This window comes from Equus przewalskii, chromosome 31 (genome assembly GCF_037783145.1).
Source record: "Equus przewalskii isolate Varuska chromosome 31, EquPr2, whole genome shotgun sequence".
Lineage (NCBI taxonomy): Eukaryota > Metazoa > Chordata > Mammalia > Perissodactyla > Equidae > Equus > Equus przewalskii.
The window spans coordinates 26,371,323-26,386,816 of NC_091861.1; the positions used below are offsets into that span (position 1 = coordinate 26,371,323).

General features: G+C 39.6%; 1 protein-coding gene across 19 annotated transcripts in view; it reads left to right on the forward strand.

Annotated features, from left to right (window-relative positions):
* Positions 1 to 15,494, forward strand: part of PTPRC (protein tyrosine phosphatase receptor type C) — a 117,343-nt gene that overhangs the window by 47,090 nt on the left and 54,759 nt on the right. For 3 of the 19 annotated variants that reach the window (XM_070602430.1, XM_070602431.1, XM_070602432.1), the window contains 6 exons: positions 4,394 to 4,420; positions 7,303 to 7,563; positions 9,724 to 9,864; positions 12,829 to 12,972; positions 13,561 to 13,638; positions 14,790 to 14,816. In XM_070602430.1, coding sequence (XP_070458531.1) covers positions 4,394 to 4,420; positions 7,303 to 7,563; positions 9,724 to 9,864; positions 12,829 to 12,972; positions 13,561 to 13,638; positions 14,790 to 14,816 — 678 coding nt within the window. The remainder of the gene's footprint in view (positions 1 to 4,393; positions 4,421 to 7,302; positions 7,564 to 9,723; positions 9,865 to 12,828; positions 12,973 to 13,560; positions 13,639 to 14,789; positions 14,817 to 15,494) is intronic. The other 16 variants (XM_070602434.1, XM_070602435.1, XM_070602436.1 and 13 more) reach the window with 7 other exon arrangements.

Here is a 15,494-nt window from a genome sequence, read left to right on the forward strand (position 1 = left end):
ATGAGGACAAGTTAATGAGGAAAGCGGGATGCCTGAGGTTGGGGAGCACGGCCTGCAGAGCCAGACAGGTTCAGGCTGAAGCCTGGGCTAGCACGTACTAGCTTTGTGAACTTCGCCAAGATGCTTGACTTCTCTAGCTCCTTAGGGTCGCTGCCAGGCTTAAGGGAGAAAATCCAGGCAGAGGGCTTAACATAGTGTCTGGCACCCAGTGAACACTCAGTAACTATTGTCAACTAATAATAATAAACTACCATTTCTGAATTATTCTCTAAAATAGATAAATCTCTAGAAACTGTCTTCTCCATTTTGGTAACTTACCTTGCCCTCCTTTTCAAAACAGATTAAAATACTCTACATCATGTATTTCCTTTAAAAATAAATCCAGTGCTTTTGAACAAGTTGGAATTAATATCTCTGAGGCATTTCGTAGGTATGTGGCCTAAAGAACAGTCTACTGGTTGGAAAGATTTCTAGCATATTTACTCTAGTATTCATACTTCTTCGGTTAAAAAAGAAATAGTTTCCTTATTGTCTTAGTATTCCTTTTTTCATTTCCATGAATATGTGACAAATTATAATTCCCTTTCATAAAATGCTCTATAACATTTGTGCTACATATTTCGGTGGCAACATGCTAATAAATCAGAACAGTAGAGTACAGTGGTCTGAGGAATTAGTGATGGAGCTGGTACAGGTAACATTAAGGTTCCTCTTTTCTCTATCATCAAATCTGCTATTTGATTTCTTCTCTATATTCATTGATCCCATGGTTTCCATCACATGCAGGAAAAAATTCAATCTCCTTATCGCGCCCTATGATGCTTGCTCTTGGCTCCTCTCCTAACGCTGTGTCATCAGCTCTGTTTGAGTTCTCCCTTGCAATTACTCATGCTCAAAATCATTCAACAACTACTTACCAACCACTTCTTACATGCAAGACTCTAAGCTACGTAGGTACGACTGCCTGTCTTCCTCCTCCTCCTCATCCACATGCGATTCTGGCTGATCTCAGACGGAAGGAACTTTAACTATTAGTCGTAACTGGCTATGTCTATGACCTCAAAGTCTTTGCAGACCAACATATATACGCGGCAGATGTACCCTCTTATGCGAATGCTCTCCAGGCTGACGGGAGCGCGCGCAATACCGCTCCTTAAACCGTGTTGGTACTAGCCATCTTTATGTTGTCTCCCACTTGGCTTTTTCATTTATTTTCTGTTGATAACTCAAGTGAGGCAAGAAAGTAAAGTCTGCAAAGGCCAAGAAGCTGCACATTGGGTCCCTTCCTCTGGCCAGTGGCTTACTCCCAATAATCATGTGCAGTAATCTTTAATTCAACCAATTGTTTGTTGAGCAAATAAGTATTTACTGCAGTAGGAATGGCTCAGTTAGATGATTATTTGATGTATATATACATCTCACCTTACAGATTATAAACTTTTCCACGGCAAAGGACCATGCCTTTATAATGTTCCCACCCAGCACCTAATAGCATGCCAGCAAAACAATAAATATTTCTTGAATCTAACTGAATCGAATTGACTTGCTTAAAGTTCCAAGGGGTTAGGCATTTATATTAAGAAAGAGCATATCAAAATAGTTTTAGATATTTAAAAGCTTACATATTTCTCAAATCAAGAGGAGAGGTGTATTACGTGAAATGTGTTCATACACTCAAACCAACTTGAATATTTTGAATGTAGCACTAAGCTAGATTATTTACCAAATAATTACCATGAAGGTTTTTTCCTTTCCATTAAAAGACAAGAGCTGCTGGGGGTGGCCCTGCGGCTGAGTGGTTAGTTCGTGTGCTCCGTTTCAGTGGTCCAGGGTTTCACCAGTTCAGATCCTGGGTGCAGACCCAGCACCGTTCACCAGGCCATGCTGAGGCAGCATCCCACATAGCAGAACTAGAAGCACCTACAACGAGAATACACAACTATGTATGGGGGGGCTTTGGGAAGAAGAAGAAAAAATATTGACAACAGATGTTAGCTCAGGGCCAATTCTTAGGGGAAAAAACACAGAGGAGCTGTTAGTTACTGCTATACTAATATTTTATCTTTCTTTTTACTTCTTTTGCAAATCACCACAATTCTAAGAAGTTAAGTTAGAAGGAAATAAGAATAAATGAGAGGAGAGAGAAAACTATTAACAGGAAACTAAAAATAAAAATGCTGTTTTATATGGGATAGAAAGATAAAAATTGAACAAGATGAGGCCGGCCCGGTGGCGCAGCAGTTAAGTTCACACATTCCACTTCTCAGTGGCCTGGGGTTCGATGGTTTGGATCCCGGGTGCGGACATGGCATCGCTTGGCACGCCATGCTGTGATAGGCGTCTCATATATAAAAAAGTAGAGGGAGATGGGCACAGATGTTAGCTCAGGGCCAGGTTTCCACAGCAAAAAGAGGAGGACTGGCAGTAGTTAGCTCAGGGCTAATCTTCCTCAAAAAAAGAAAAAAAACACTGAGCAAGAGGAGGGAAGAAAATGCAAATAATGGAAATTAAAACAATATTTAAGTATGAATGATTAAGAAAAAGTAGAGAATTATAATAAGAAAATGCAAAAACATTTTATATATATTTCAATAATTACACACACATTTATTTCAAGGAATACATTCAAATACATTTTACTTCAAGGAATAAACCAGGTAACGTCACTGAAGAATACTGAGTCACACCCTCTGATGGAGCCTCTGAGAGGAGAAAATTGTTTCAGATTAATTTGTCCTCAGAAAATAAGGTATCAACGCAGGAAGGTACCATAAATACTAGTCAATCCATTCTTCCATCTGATGCTTGCTTCCATTTCACAACGTCAGTTGACTGTCATTTGAGAAAGAACTTTATGATCTTTTTAATAGTCATTTATTAAGATGGAGGATGAAAACATGTCTCACTCCACTGGGGACAGAATCCAGTTCCTATCGCACCAATACAAGTGGCCTTTCCAACATTTTCCCACGAACCTAGATGATAAATCCAATCGGCCCATGTTAGTCCTCATCTTATTGGACGCGATCATTTCCTTCTTGAAACACCCTCTACTCTTAAATCTTGTGGACTTCAGCTTCCCTCCTACACAGAAAATCAAGTCACCTTTGCTGGCCCTCTCCTTAAATATTTATTTAACTACAGAGTTCTATCCAAGACTCTCCTTGTTTTTATAACTGGAGGCTCTCCTTCACCTCCGTACCTGCAATATACATCTATATGCTGATCTGTAGCCTCCGCCCAGATGGATATCCTGAGCTACTAAATGCTACATCCAAATGCCACTGAACATCTTTACACGGATGTCTCAAGCATATCAAATTCTCCTCTCCCATCTGCTTTTCTTTCTTCTTCAGCTGAGAGAAAGCTCCCGCAATCTATCTACGGCAACTCCCTCGTATGTTACACTATCACCCCAAATATTTTCCTTGTTACTCATTCTCCGTCTTCATCACTTCCAAACATTTACAGAATCTGGACGACTGCTTCCTAAGGGCTTCATGGATTTTTTTTTTTTTTTTTGGTACCATTTTCCTCATGTAGGACGTCATCGTTCTCTTATGCTTTACTTTAAGTTGCCTGATTTTCCTGCCCACAGCTTTGCTTTCTGATAATCTCTTTTCTATTTCTCAACAAGGTTGATCTAAAATTGAAATGCCTCTCCATTACGCCTCCCCTTAAACACCTCCCTTCAATGGCTATTTCAAGCCTGGGGGATAAATCCCAACTTCTTGTTCCTCTAGGACTATGCTGGCTGTCCATAATCCTTTGGGTCACAGCTTCAAAGTATCCAAGAAACCCTCTCTAGCACCTCCTCCATGAGCCAGCCGCTAACTCTGGAAGTCTAAACCAGGTGGTCCCTCTATGTGCTTGTATAGCTCATTCTGTCTCTTTGCTCATCACACTCTATGGCTTATTCTTTTTTTAATCTATATCTCACACTGAACTGGGCTCATTGGTGGCAGGGAATTTCTCTGTCTTGATCATATTATATCCCTAGAATGTGGCATAATTCTAGCACATAGTAGGTACTCAGTAAGTATTCATTTTCTAAGTAAATCAATGCATTTGGGAAAAACTTACCCAAGGTCTTTCCAAAGTCTTTTGCAGGCTGGAAATTAATTCCAATAGCTCTCCTTTATTCTATTTTTTTTCTTATTTTACCTGAGAATTCAAAAACCAATAACATCGTTTCGACACACTTGGGCTTTGTAAAAATGACATTAAGAAAAGGAATATGGTTTCATTGGGGTAAAAGGTATGGAAAATGGCCACTTTGTGAATGTTAACTAACATAGAGATGATGTATATATACATAAATCTAACTTCTGTTTATATACATATGTATGAAATTTGAAACTTTCTAAGAGAATGTTTGTTTTCCTTCTTGCAGGACAAGCCCAAAATGTTACCACTCCTGGTAAGAATTAATATTTGTATTGCTTATTTCATTTTTTTTGTTGCCAAGTTTGCGTATTTAATGTTGATAGAATTTTCTATTATTATCTAATGAAATCATTTTGTAAGGACAAATGTTATAATCATGAACAGTTCTTGACATTCTCTTGTTCTTAATATTCCTGCTTACGAGATAAAAGTCTGATAACTATCTGAACATATTATTATTTGTATATGTATTATTGTGTATAAATTATAGCTTCTCTTAAACTTGACAGTAAATCACATGACAGAATTCCAATTTCTTTAAAAATTTTAACACTACAAATAAGTCAATTTAAGTTAGATCACAAAACTTCAGAGTTCAAAAATGGGTTAAGGAATTACCTGAGAAATTAGAGAGAATTTTAAACATAACTATATATATTTATATTCGTCCAAGAGAAAAGCTTTGAGACTATTAATATATCTTGTAATAATCACTTCCAAATTCTACTGTCACAACTGAATAACAGTCTTAACAAGTGTCCTAATCCTCTGATAAATTAAATTTAAGCAATGAAAATGCCAAAAATAAATTCATACATATTAATACAAAATAGGGGGAAAATTCTGTTCCATCCAGTTAAAAATAAATTACTTCACTTAAAAGTTATTATTATTGAAAATGTATTATTGATTTCCTGATTAATCATTTGGTTGACAGTATGCATCAAGAAGGTAAGTAAAGCTATTAAGACAATTCTGATTTAATAATTATAATGCACATTCAAAATGTTCCGAGAACTGAGTTACTACACGAATTATTTTTATAATTAAATGAAAATTCATTCCAAACTACAGAAACAGAGGATTATGCAAATAGTACGTAAGCAGCATATTCTCTTATTTTGTAAAAGATCTAACATCAGAATTTTATAGTTTTATACTATGGCATTTATAAATATATGAAAGTCATGAATGCATAGCAGATTGTGACTCGTTAATGCCACCTACTTACAAGCTACTTGCCACCTGCATCTGTTACAGAAGAATGAGTTCATCTCTATCATATGAACTGGTTACTTTTGCAGGAGGGCAAGGGGTATGGGGTGAATTAGGGAGTGAATGCTTAAAATGGTAGATGACTCATCGCTTCATTGAGAGAGTTTCCATTATCTCTGCACTGACTCTCTTATAACCAGCCTCCAAATGATAAAACCAGGTAAGTTAAAATAGAGACGCTAAATGCAAATGCAAATGGTCTCTCCCAAATATTGCCAACAAGGATATAAATCAGTGGAAACCAAAAGTATCTCCAAAGTGGGAGTACAGGGACAATGTGGAATTGGCAACTGAAGCATGTTTTCTAATCCTAAATTAAATTCTTATTTATGAAACTAGAGAACGTGTACTGAGATTAAAATTTGTGCAAGGATGTTAAGGCTTTTAGGCCAGAGGGTAGTTCTCTGAATACACTGTCGTCATATACTCTGGGCTGAATTGGCTGGACCAGAAGTAACCCTTAAGAATGCTACTTTTCAAAATAATATAGCAATATTCTGAGAGGTATTTGGAGTGATTTTCCTTCTAGTCTCTCTGTAATTCAAATCTAGCAAAAGAGTGGGAGTGGGTAATAAAGGGAGAATGTTGCAGCATTTCTCTCAAAGCAAAAAGGTTAATTGGAACCTTACCAACACCAGTGTTAGTTTAACCCCAAAACAACAAACTAGTAATTGGTCACTTCTCTTCCTTTTCTGGTTTCTCCCATTCTCTCCTTCTTCCATATTTGCGCCTTTCTCCCTTATCCAACCTTGCTGAACCAAACTAATTAAAGTACTTGTGATATAACTCATTTTTCCATTAATTAAATCTCGAACATAAATTTTGTTATTCATAGAAGTAAATAAATGTTAAACAGAAAATTTATGAAAAATACACCTCTATAATTCCAATATCCAGAGATTACAGCGTGATTTTGGTTTTTCACAAAACAACTTTGGTGTATTTTCCCATTCTTTTATTAAAAAATACACTTTCTGAGTAAGCGAGTACGAAAAAATATAAAGGCCTTTAATACATGGTGCTAATTTGCCCTGCAGAAGCTTTTACGATTTGTCTACTCACATCAGCTGCACATGTAACTATGTCACCATCACATTATCACATTTTTCTTCTTTCTAAAGTGAATTAAAACTGTGGAAAATGGGATTTCAATACCTCAAATTGTGTTTCTATTGTTGTCATGACACCGAAAACGTTTTGGTAGACGTAGGTCATTTGTATACCTGTTTATGAATTTTGTTTTCTAGTCTTTTACCCAGTCTTTGCATTGTTTGAATTTGATCAATTAAAAAGAAAAATCAGTGTGTATCTAGAACTTTTGTCTTTTATTGTTTTCTCCTGGAACCCTAGCCCTCCTAAGGATCCCCTTCTGACTTTGTATTTCTCTATTCTTCATTGATAAGTACTTTACAATTTCTTTTAACTGTCTTTCTATGTTGTGCTTCTTCCTTCTGAGCAGAATTGCTTTAGACCGTTGAGAATTCAGTAAGTGAGTAGGCATAGGGCAGAGAACAGCTGCTTTCAACTTCATTTCTCCGTTTTGATCTTTAGTCACTGTCCTGTAGCTAGTTTCTTATCTAAGTCTATATATCTATACTTTTGTATGCATCTGTATTTGCATATATGCATGTGTATATAAGTATGTGCATTTGCAAATATATATACACACACCATACACATTTATGTACCATATATCATAGGTGTGCAGTGTGTGTATATACACACACACACGTATATGTACATATATTTATATACACACCATAATGAACTGAAGACTTGGTAAACTCAGATGGGTATATGTCTCAGGATATGATTCACATATTTATTTTTTCCTTCTTCCATTTCCCATGAATGTACCAGAACTGAAAGCAACAGAAGAGGCCAGAACTCTGCCTCGAAGTGACCCCTTACCTGCTCGCACCACTGCATTCACACTCGCAAACACCTCTGAACGAGGAAATGACTCCTCAGAGACCACTTCTCCTCCTAGGCCCGTCAACACTTCAGCTGAAGTATCACTGAACTCTTTGGATAATGCCAGTGCTCCTGGTGTGACAGGTCATGCTCCTGGTGTGGCAAGTGATGCTCCTGGTCTGACAGGTCGTGCTCCTAATGTAACAGGTTGGCACAGAGATGTTACCCAAAAAGGGGTTTAGGAAAACTTGACCTTTTTCACTGTTATTAATTCTAAAGTTATCAGAACAGTTTTTTTTTTTAAATTATGTGTTCAGTTTCTATGTATGTGATTTTATTAGAGTATAGATATAGAACATCTAGATGTTTATGAAATATTAATTAATTAAGGTTGTGAATCCTACTGGTGGAATTGAAGGTACTGTGGCCATGTTCACAGCAAATATCAGAGTGATGTGGTTAGTGTTTTTGCCAGGGAAGACCGCTTACGCTCCTTAGAATCCAGACTCACCAGCGATTTGCACATTCTATGTTTAATGTTGTGTCTCCCAGCGTATTCAGTACATAAATCGACCAGCATGAGGGTTGTTTATTCCTTTGGTGAAATAATGTGCTATGTGTCCATTTTCTGAAGCAAACAGGTTTATAGACATAGTCTGATTAAAGAAACTAAGCTATTTGTTTACCAATGCCATTAATCTTAATTTGAAACACAAGCCTGTATAACGTCACCATAGACATTTTGTTTAGGGTACCTTGCAGTGTTTTGAGTACTATGCTGATGAAGTCTATTGGCCATATTAAGCAGTTAAATAAGTGGTCAGTGCCTTCTTCTATCAACTACAGGACTGTATATTTAATCTTGACTCCATTTTTCCCTGCCACCACAGCAGAGTAGTGGCTAGGACTGATCTAAACATTGCAAACGTTTGAATTTATTGCCGCTAGTTTTAACAAAAGGAATGTGAGGATGAGGGTGCCGAGGCTGGGTGCAACATTTCATGCTCACTGTTTTTATTGACTGAGTGATGTCACCCAGTTTTCCATTTCAAAGCCTCCACATTTCACTTCACCTTCACAAACACACACTTACAACATTCCTACCCTTTTATTGCCACCAATGTCCCCCCCCCCCCCCCCCGCAAGACATTAAAGCCAGCGATTTACATAGGAAGCAAAGTGTGAGAAAAAAAACTTTAAAATGGAATGTGCTGGAAATAAGGATGAATACTTTAAAAATACTAACTTGCTCTGGCACAGTAATCCTGCTGGTGAAATTAGCTTGGAAAGTCTCTTATGCTTTCAAATAAAAAAGTACATTTTCTTTGCTAGAAAATAATCTTGCTATGAGGTGATATTTCAGTTATCTACTGGGATAAAACCTGCATGTGTTATTTAGTTTATGTTTATGATTGATTTCTATTGTGGAATGCAATCAAATTTTTCTTGCTTACCCATATACCTAGGGGGAAAAATCTCTTAATCCATTTTTCTAACAATACAATATGCACTGTTTCAAAATTGTTCTTTTTCTCGAAAATGATTAAAATAAGCATCCGCAAGCATAACATTAAATTTAATTATGTGATATCTTTATAAAAATAGCTTATGCATGTTGCAAAACATCAATACAGATTTCTATAGGTATATACATATATACTTTATATATACTTTACATATATACACAATGAAAATACTATCTCACCTAATCCTGCTCCTTAAAGATAAAATTTTAACCGTGGTTGTATATTCTAAAGACTCTAGGCATATGATTCTGTGAATGTCTGTGTGTGTGTGTGTGTGTGCATGAAACTGTGTACCCATATCTCTTCCAGCAGCGTAATAGCTAAAAATATTTCATTTTGATCCACATTTTAAACATTTTTCAGAACGATGAACATCTTCGCAAACACCTTTTGGCCACTGTATGTCCTAGATGGACCTCTGTTACTCTACTGTCCATTTTTCTATTTCTTCTTTTCTTTGTGATTTGTAAGAGACCCTGTACCTTGGGGGAATTTTTTTCTTACTCTGCTTACAAAGTAAAGATTCCAACTTTCAGTTTGGAGAGTTGATGGAGAATTCAAAAAGCTCCTAGTGACTTGGAATTCAAAAAAGTCGCCTGGAAGCGTGAGCCGTCCGTGCTGCACCCAGCCCAGAAAGCGTCTCAGGATATCTAAACGGAGAGCTCAGGTGCCACCTTCCTGCCAGGGAACTTAAAGAGGGGCAGACTCACGTTAATAGATTGCGTCATTTCACAGTTTGGTAAACCATAATAGCAGGTTTCTCCTTATAATCTCCTAGTATTTGGATTTTTCATCTGCAGTGGGGAAATATTGATGCAATGCTCTCGCTTTCTCATCTTAGGTGTCGCCCCAACCCCGACGTCTCACCTTCCCACGCACGCAGACTCGCAGGCGCCCTCTGACGGATCTGACACTCAGACACCCAGCAGCCAGGCTGGCCCTCTCACACGCACCCCTGCTCCGGGCAGGAATGATACATCAGGTTGGCTGGTCCTTAAGACTTGTGCAGGGGCCCCGCCCCAAGGCCGAGTGGTTAAGTTTGGGCGCTTAGCTTCTGCGGCCCAGGGTTTCGGCGGGTTCGGATCCTGGGCACGGACGTGGCACCGCTCATTAGGCCACGTTGAGCCGGCTACCCACATACCACAACTAGAAGGACCCACAACTAAAACATACAAATATGTACTTGGGGGATTTGGGGAGAAAAAGCAGAAAAAAAAGGAAAGATTAGCAACGGTCGTTAGCTCAGGTGCCAATCTTTAAAAAAAAAAATACGACGTGCAAATATGAAGAGTGCATAACAACGGCTGTGTTTAAGAGCGGTGTGAATGAATTTGGAATTTCATACTTTCCTGGTGACCTTTAGTCTATGAGGCCACTTAACAAAGGTCCTTGTCATAGAGATGAAATAATAAAGAAGGAGCATTATGAGAACACAGGAAAAATCTGTTCCTGAGGAAACCCATGATTCAGGGTCCTCTATGATTCTTTATATGTTGGGCAAATATCATTGTACTGTGAAAACTTCTTTTTGCTAGTAATAAGGAATAATATCCATGAAGCTTTACTTAAAGACCTCCTACCAATCAACCAAATAATGAAGAGTAGAAGACTGCCGTGGTCAATGAAGGGCACTGAGAAATTGTCGCCACGATTAAATTGTTTTTTAAAAGAATCAGAAAGAAGAAATAGATGCTCGTATTCCGCATTCCGACATCAGGATTCTTTCAGCTTAGCATCCCCATGTTTATCAAAACCAAGAAAAATATTCCCTCCCTTGTCTTTCCAAAATCAGTGTCTAAATCACCTCGTGATGCCCTTTTTTTATCCTGAAAAACAGCATATTTCTCAGGTTACAAATCCACACGGCCCCATATATTAATTTAGTGACCTGATTGCCTGAAAGTTAAAGATATGAGTGGGGGAGCCCCCAGGGCTGGCGCTGAAGTGGCTTTGCATGAAGTATGAATCAGACATGGAAGCCAAACATATCAAACAGAATAATTATTATTTTGAGGTATTAAAACTGTTCCCTCGGCATAAAAGTCGTTACAGGCAATCTACAAACTTGAAACAACTGGGAACAGAGCTGCCCTCCCCTCGCTGTCTCATTCCACTCACTCCGGCTGAGATGGGACCGCGGTAAAAAGATGTGGAGATTTTAGCAAATCCACAGATTCAGAAGTCGTGGATGGAAATAGCTATAAAATGACTAAAGAGGACGGACATGTCAGGGCCGACTGTCACTTAGACGGGTCTGCTTTGCCCTGATCAACACCTCTTCCTCTCACAGTGGCTAATTCCACTCATTAAAACTCTATTAGAATTAATTAACCTAAATTAAAAAAGCAAATACCACTCCTAAGTCATCCCTGGGATTACCCACACAGAGAAAAGTGGTTTCCAGATGAACAGAGAAGGTAAGGAATTTGGGGAGTGTGAGTGTGGAGGCCTCAAAACAGCATGAGGTCAAGGGGCACTTGGAAGATGCGAAGAGGACCAGCTCGTGATGGCGGGAGTCGAAAAGCACAAAGAAGGCTGAAGATGAACCTGGCTGATTTTAAAACTTTGCAGAGGGCCAGTTCCATGTCTGATTTTTTTTTTTTTTTTTTTGAAAGATTAGAAACACCTTCCTTCTCTTCTCCTTGTTTTGTTGGGGCCCCTCTGAGGATCCAGAACTGAAGAACTGAAGTTTACGTTACTCATTCTATGGTTTAGTTAAATTTGGAGGTTTAGCGGCTTTTAAAGATTAAGCTGGGAACCCAAACTCAAATTTTTGGAAGGTGCAGTTTCAATTATAATGGCGTAAATGTGTGAAGTGATGGACTGCCCGCCCTTCGTAATCGGAGGCTGCCTGCACGCTCACGTCAAAGCCATTTTCAGAATGTGCCTGCAGCTGTCACTCCACTGACACATTGAGAATCAGGCTGTAAATGTAAGACTAACCTCTTATCGTTGAACTGCTGACCCCAGGGATCTTGACAGTGAAATAACCAAACAAGCTCAAACAGGGGCTGACTCCTGTTTCTTTTGCTTTTGCCATGACAGCTAGCATCGTGCTAGTCATCTCGTAGGCACCCAATGACGATGTCTCGACTGCCTATGCTGTAATTCTGGGTGTGGTGTCTGGGGGGAGATGGAACTCACAGCAGGTGTTTTGAAGCCTGACACTGAAAAGTCCTAACCAAATGCAATGTGCAGTTTCTTCCACTAAAATAGTTGCTTCTACTCTAAGTAGCTCGTATGGGATTGGAGACTAATGAAATGACATCAGTATAAGATGGAAATTCTTTGGTTCCAAAGCACTTTGGTTTTTCCTGGCTGGGGAGTCCACATAGTGAGAGTAGACTCGTAACCTTCAGTTAGAAGGGAAAAGACCCTGAGCTCAGCAGCTGCTCAGACAGGAGCCCACGCAGTACTATTACAAGAAAATCAGAGCTAAGCACCTGCACCCAGGGATTCCTCCCCAGAGAGGTGCACCCCATGTGAGGCTCTCAGCACGTGGCAGGTTCCACTTCCTCCTGTGCCAACCTTAGCACAGCCTTTTACACTCAGGGCTCCACTTCAGCCTTCTGCTCTCAGCATCAGCAAGCCAGCACCCCACTCTGTCACTCTGATGCATTTTCAATGTCGCCCACAGCAGCCCTCAGCCAGAAGGCCTGGCCTCACTGGGCTGTCCAAGCTATCTCCTGAGGTCCTAAATACTTAAAAAATGTGTGCTCTGATTACAAAACTGCATAGGTTTCAAGTCATCTGACCTTAAACTTATCTCTGCCATAAACCGTGCTGTTTTTTGTACAGCTTTGCAGAATGTGTCGATTGTGGACTAGCAGAAGGGCTGGGTTGTGGCTCAGGCTTAGCTTCAATAATCCTGTCTCTGTTGGCTCACTGGCCATTGCCCTTGCGTGGCAGGAAGGGATGACAGTGCTGATGGCGTTTCTAATTGCAGGTGTTCCAGAGGAGAGAATTACAACCACCACCTTCCCTGCAGACACAATTTTGACATCAGTAGCCACCCTCAGCCCTGCACACAGCAGCTCTGCTGCCTTACCTGCACGCATCTCCAGCTCCACCACCAAAGATAACTCCTCAGGTTTGACTATGATGTGCTAGACATTTCAGGTTATGGAGGATGAAATAGAAACTTGAACTCTGGGGTCAAATGCAGCCTCTTCAACTTTCTAGCTGACTTTAGCACAAGTTACTAATATTTTCTGTGTGTCAGTTTCCCCTTCTGTAAAAATGGATATAATAATACTTATTTCATAGAGTTGATAAGAGGACTGAATATGTAAATAGCTTGGTATGCAATGAATAGTACAAAAGAGTAACTAGCATCCTTATTAGTACTTAAAATAAGGGGAGTTGTAATTGAAAGTGAAAGGAGTAGTTTGAGGAAGATCACACATCGAGTAAGAACTATACCAAGGAATGCATAGTTTCCTCTCTACTTATACAATGTTTAGTTCAGATTATTTGAACCATTTGTTATCTTACAGGGTCGTTTGTGGATAAATCTTTGATTCACTTTCTTATTTTAAAGAACAAGCAAGTGTCAATTCAAACAAGGACTCCTGCAGCAAAGATTTGGTTAGGGAATTATCTTTGCTAAAGAGTTTTTCCCGCGCCCTTCAATATGACAGGCTCTTTAACTTCTCTCCTTCTGTTCGTTTCCTTGCAGATCCGAGCACTATGCCCACTGCACCATCCTCTCTGAGCACTGCAGCAAGCACGGCCTCTACAGCCGCTTTCACAATAGGTGACAACCTCACCCTCAGTCATGCAGTCACACCACCACCATGAGCCTGGGATGTGCTCACAGAAGGGTCTTCCATTTGGTCTATCCTGGGTTCCTTTCTTTGAGAAGTTCAATTGAGTCTTCTAATCATGAGGGCAATGGAACAGCAATTAGTCAAAAACGCTTCTCTATGTTAGCCGTGCAACAGCTGATGGGATCAGGGCATAATGTTACTGTAATAACCTATCGGATCGTTGTGATAGCAGCCCCAAAGAGTTGTGTGTTTATGAAAATGCATAGAGAAATGACCAAATATGCTGAGACTTCTTTCTCTAAGAGTGGGTTTAGGTATTAGTGTGAGAAAGACTAGTTCTGTCAATGGGACTCTTCATTCCAAGTGAGTGATTGCAGAGTTCCAGCCATGCTCCATGGGGTGTGGAGGCCAACACCACAGGCCTCCAGGGAATGAAGGGCCCCAGCACCTGGCAGTGTCTGTGGGTGGATCAGCCGAGACAGAGCCTGTGAGCCCACATTCTCCCCCAGATCCTTCCAACTCAAACATCAGACTAGCAGAGATCTCTTAGCTTCCACGAAGCACGTTTTCACCCAATTCTTCCACTAAATACATATACTCATGTAAGATATGTCTCAATTTGTTGAGCATACAATCGATTACTCTGGATCTAGTATGTGTGCAAAGAGTTTACAAAAGTTAAACTAGAGAATGCAGCCACTCTGGCCCATTTTCTGATTTTTTTTTTAATGAAGATGTAAATAGACCTCTCTAGGGGTTGTAATTATGTAAATCTATTTTGAGATTAGTCAAGGGGGTGAGGACCTTTGAAATGTTTGTCACTGCGTGAAATGTTGGCCATGTTGCCATACCATGATCAGATGTGTGCCCAAAAGTCTCAACGTTGTTATCAGAATTGTGTTTGCTGTGTAAATTCATGGAAATGTTTTATAGAACTAGCTGATTAGTTTATAACTCTTGAAGTTTTGCCATTGTCCTAGACACAGCAAACCCTGCACGGTCTGTTAACCCTAGCTGGATAGCCTTTACGGTCTATGAAGCTGAAACATTGAAACCTCCTTTCCCCAAAACAACTATAGCAGAGATATGCTATGATGAAATTTTAACAATTTACCTTCTCTTTTTTTCTCTATTACAGCTCCTACTACACCTTGGCCATCATGTGGTAAGTTTGTTTACCCAGAAGCAGCATATATCACTTTAGAATAGCACTTTAATTATTTCCTTCTTCATTCCAAGCTTCCCAGACCTACGAGCAAGCTAAACTCACTGGCTTTCATTTCTCACCAGTGACGAACTCCAAATCTTAACAGCCAGTGTCCTTCAGGGGCAAGAAGCTTTGATGTTATATTCAGACCTGGTTTTGAGTACCAGCGTTAATAATTAATAGTTATTAGCTAAACAACTTTGGTGAAGCCACTTCCCTTCAGTCTGGGTATTTGTAAAATGGAATGATAGCAAGTTTGTCTGAGGGTGAGGGGCAAGGATTCAGTGTAATGATTAATATGAAATGTGGATATTACCTTCGAGGGGCTTATCAAGAAGATGAAATCTCTCTGTCTCTGTCTGTGTCTCTGTCTTGCCAGGCTTTGGCTCAAAGCAGATGCTCAAGAACAGTTTTTGTATCCATCCTTTTTCTATTTTCTTTGTCTCTCCCCAGTGGAAGGTGAGTCCTTCCCAGTCAGGGCTTATCCCTCTATAGATTTAAATCTCATGGCTGAAGTCGCTGCCTTCAGGAGTTCTCCACACATCTAGTGTAAAGATGAGCCTTCCTTGGTTTGCTTATCAACATGGTCTTTCATGATCAGGTTCCTCCTGGGTCTTTGCCTCCTTACTCTCTTCA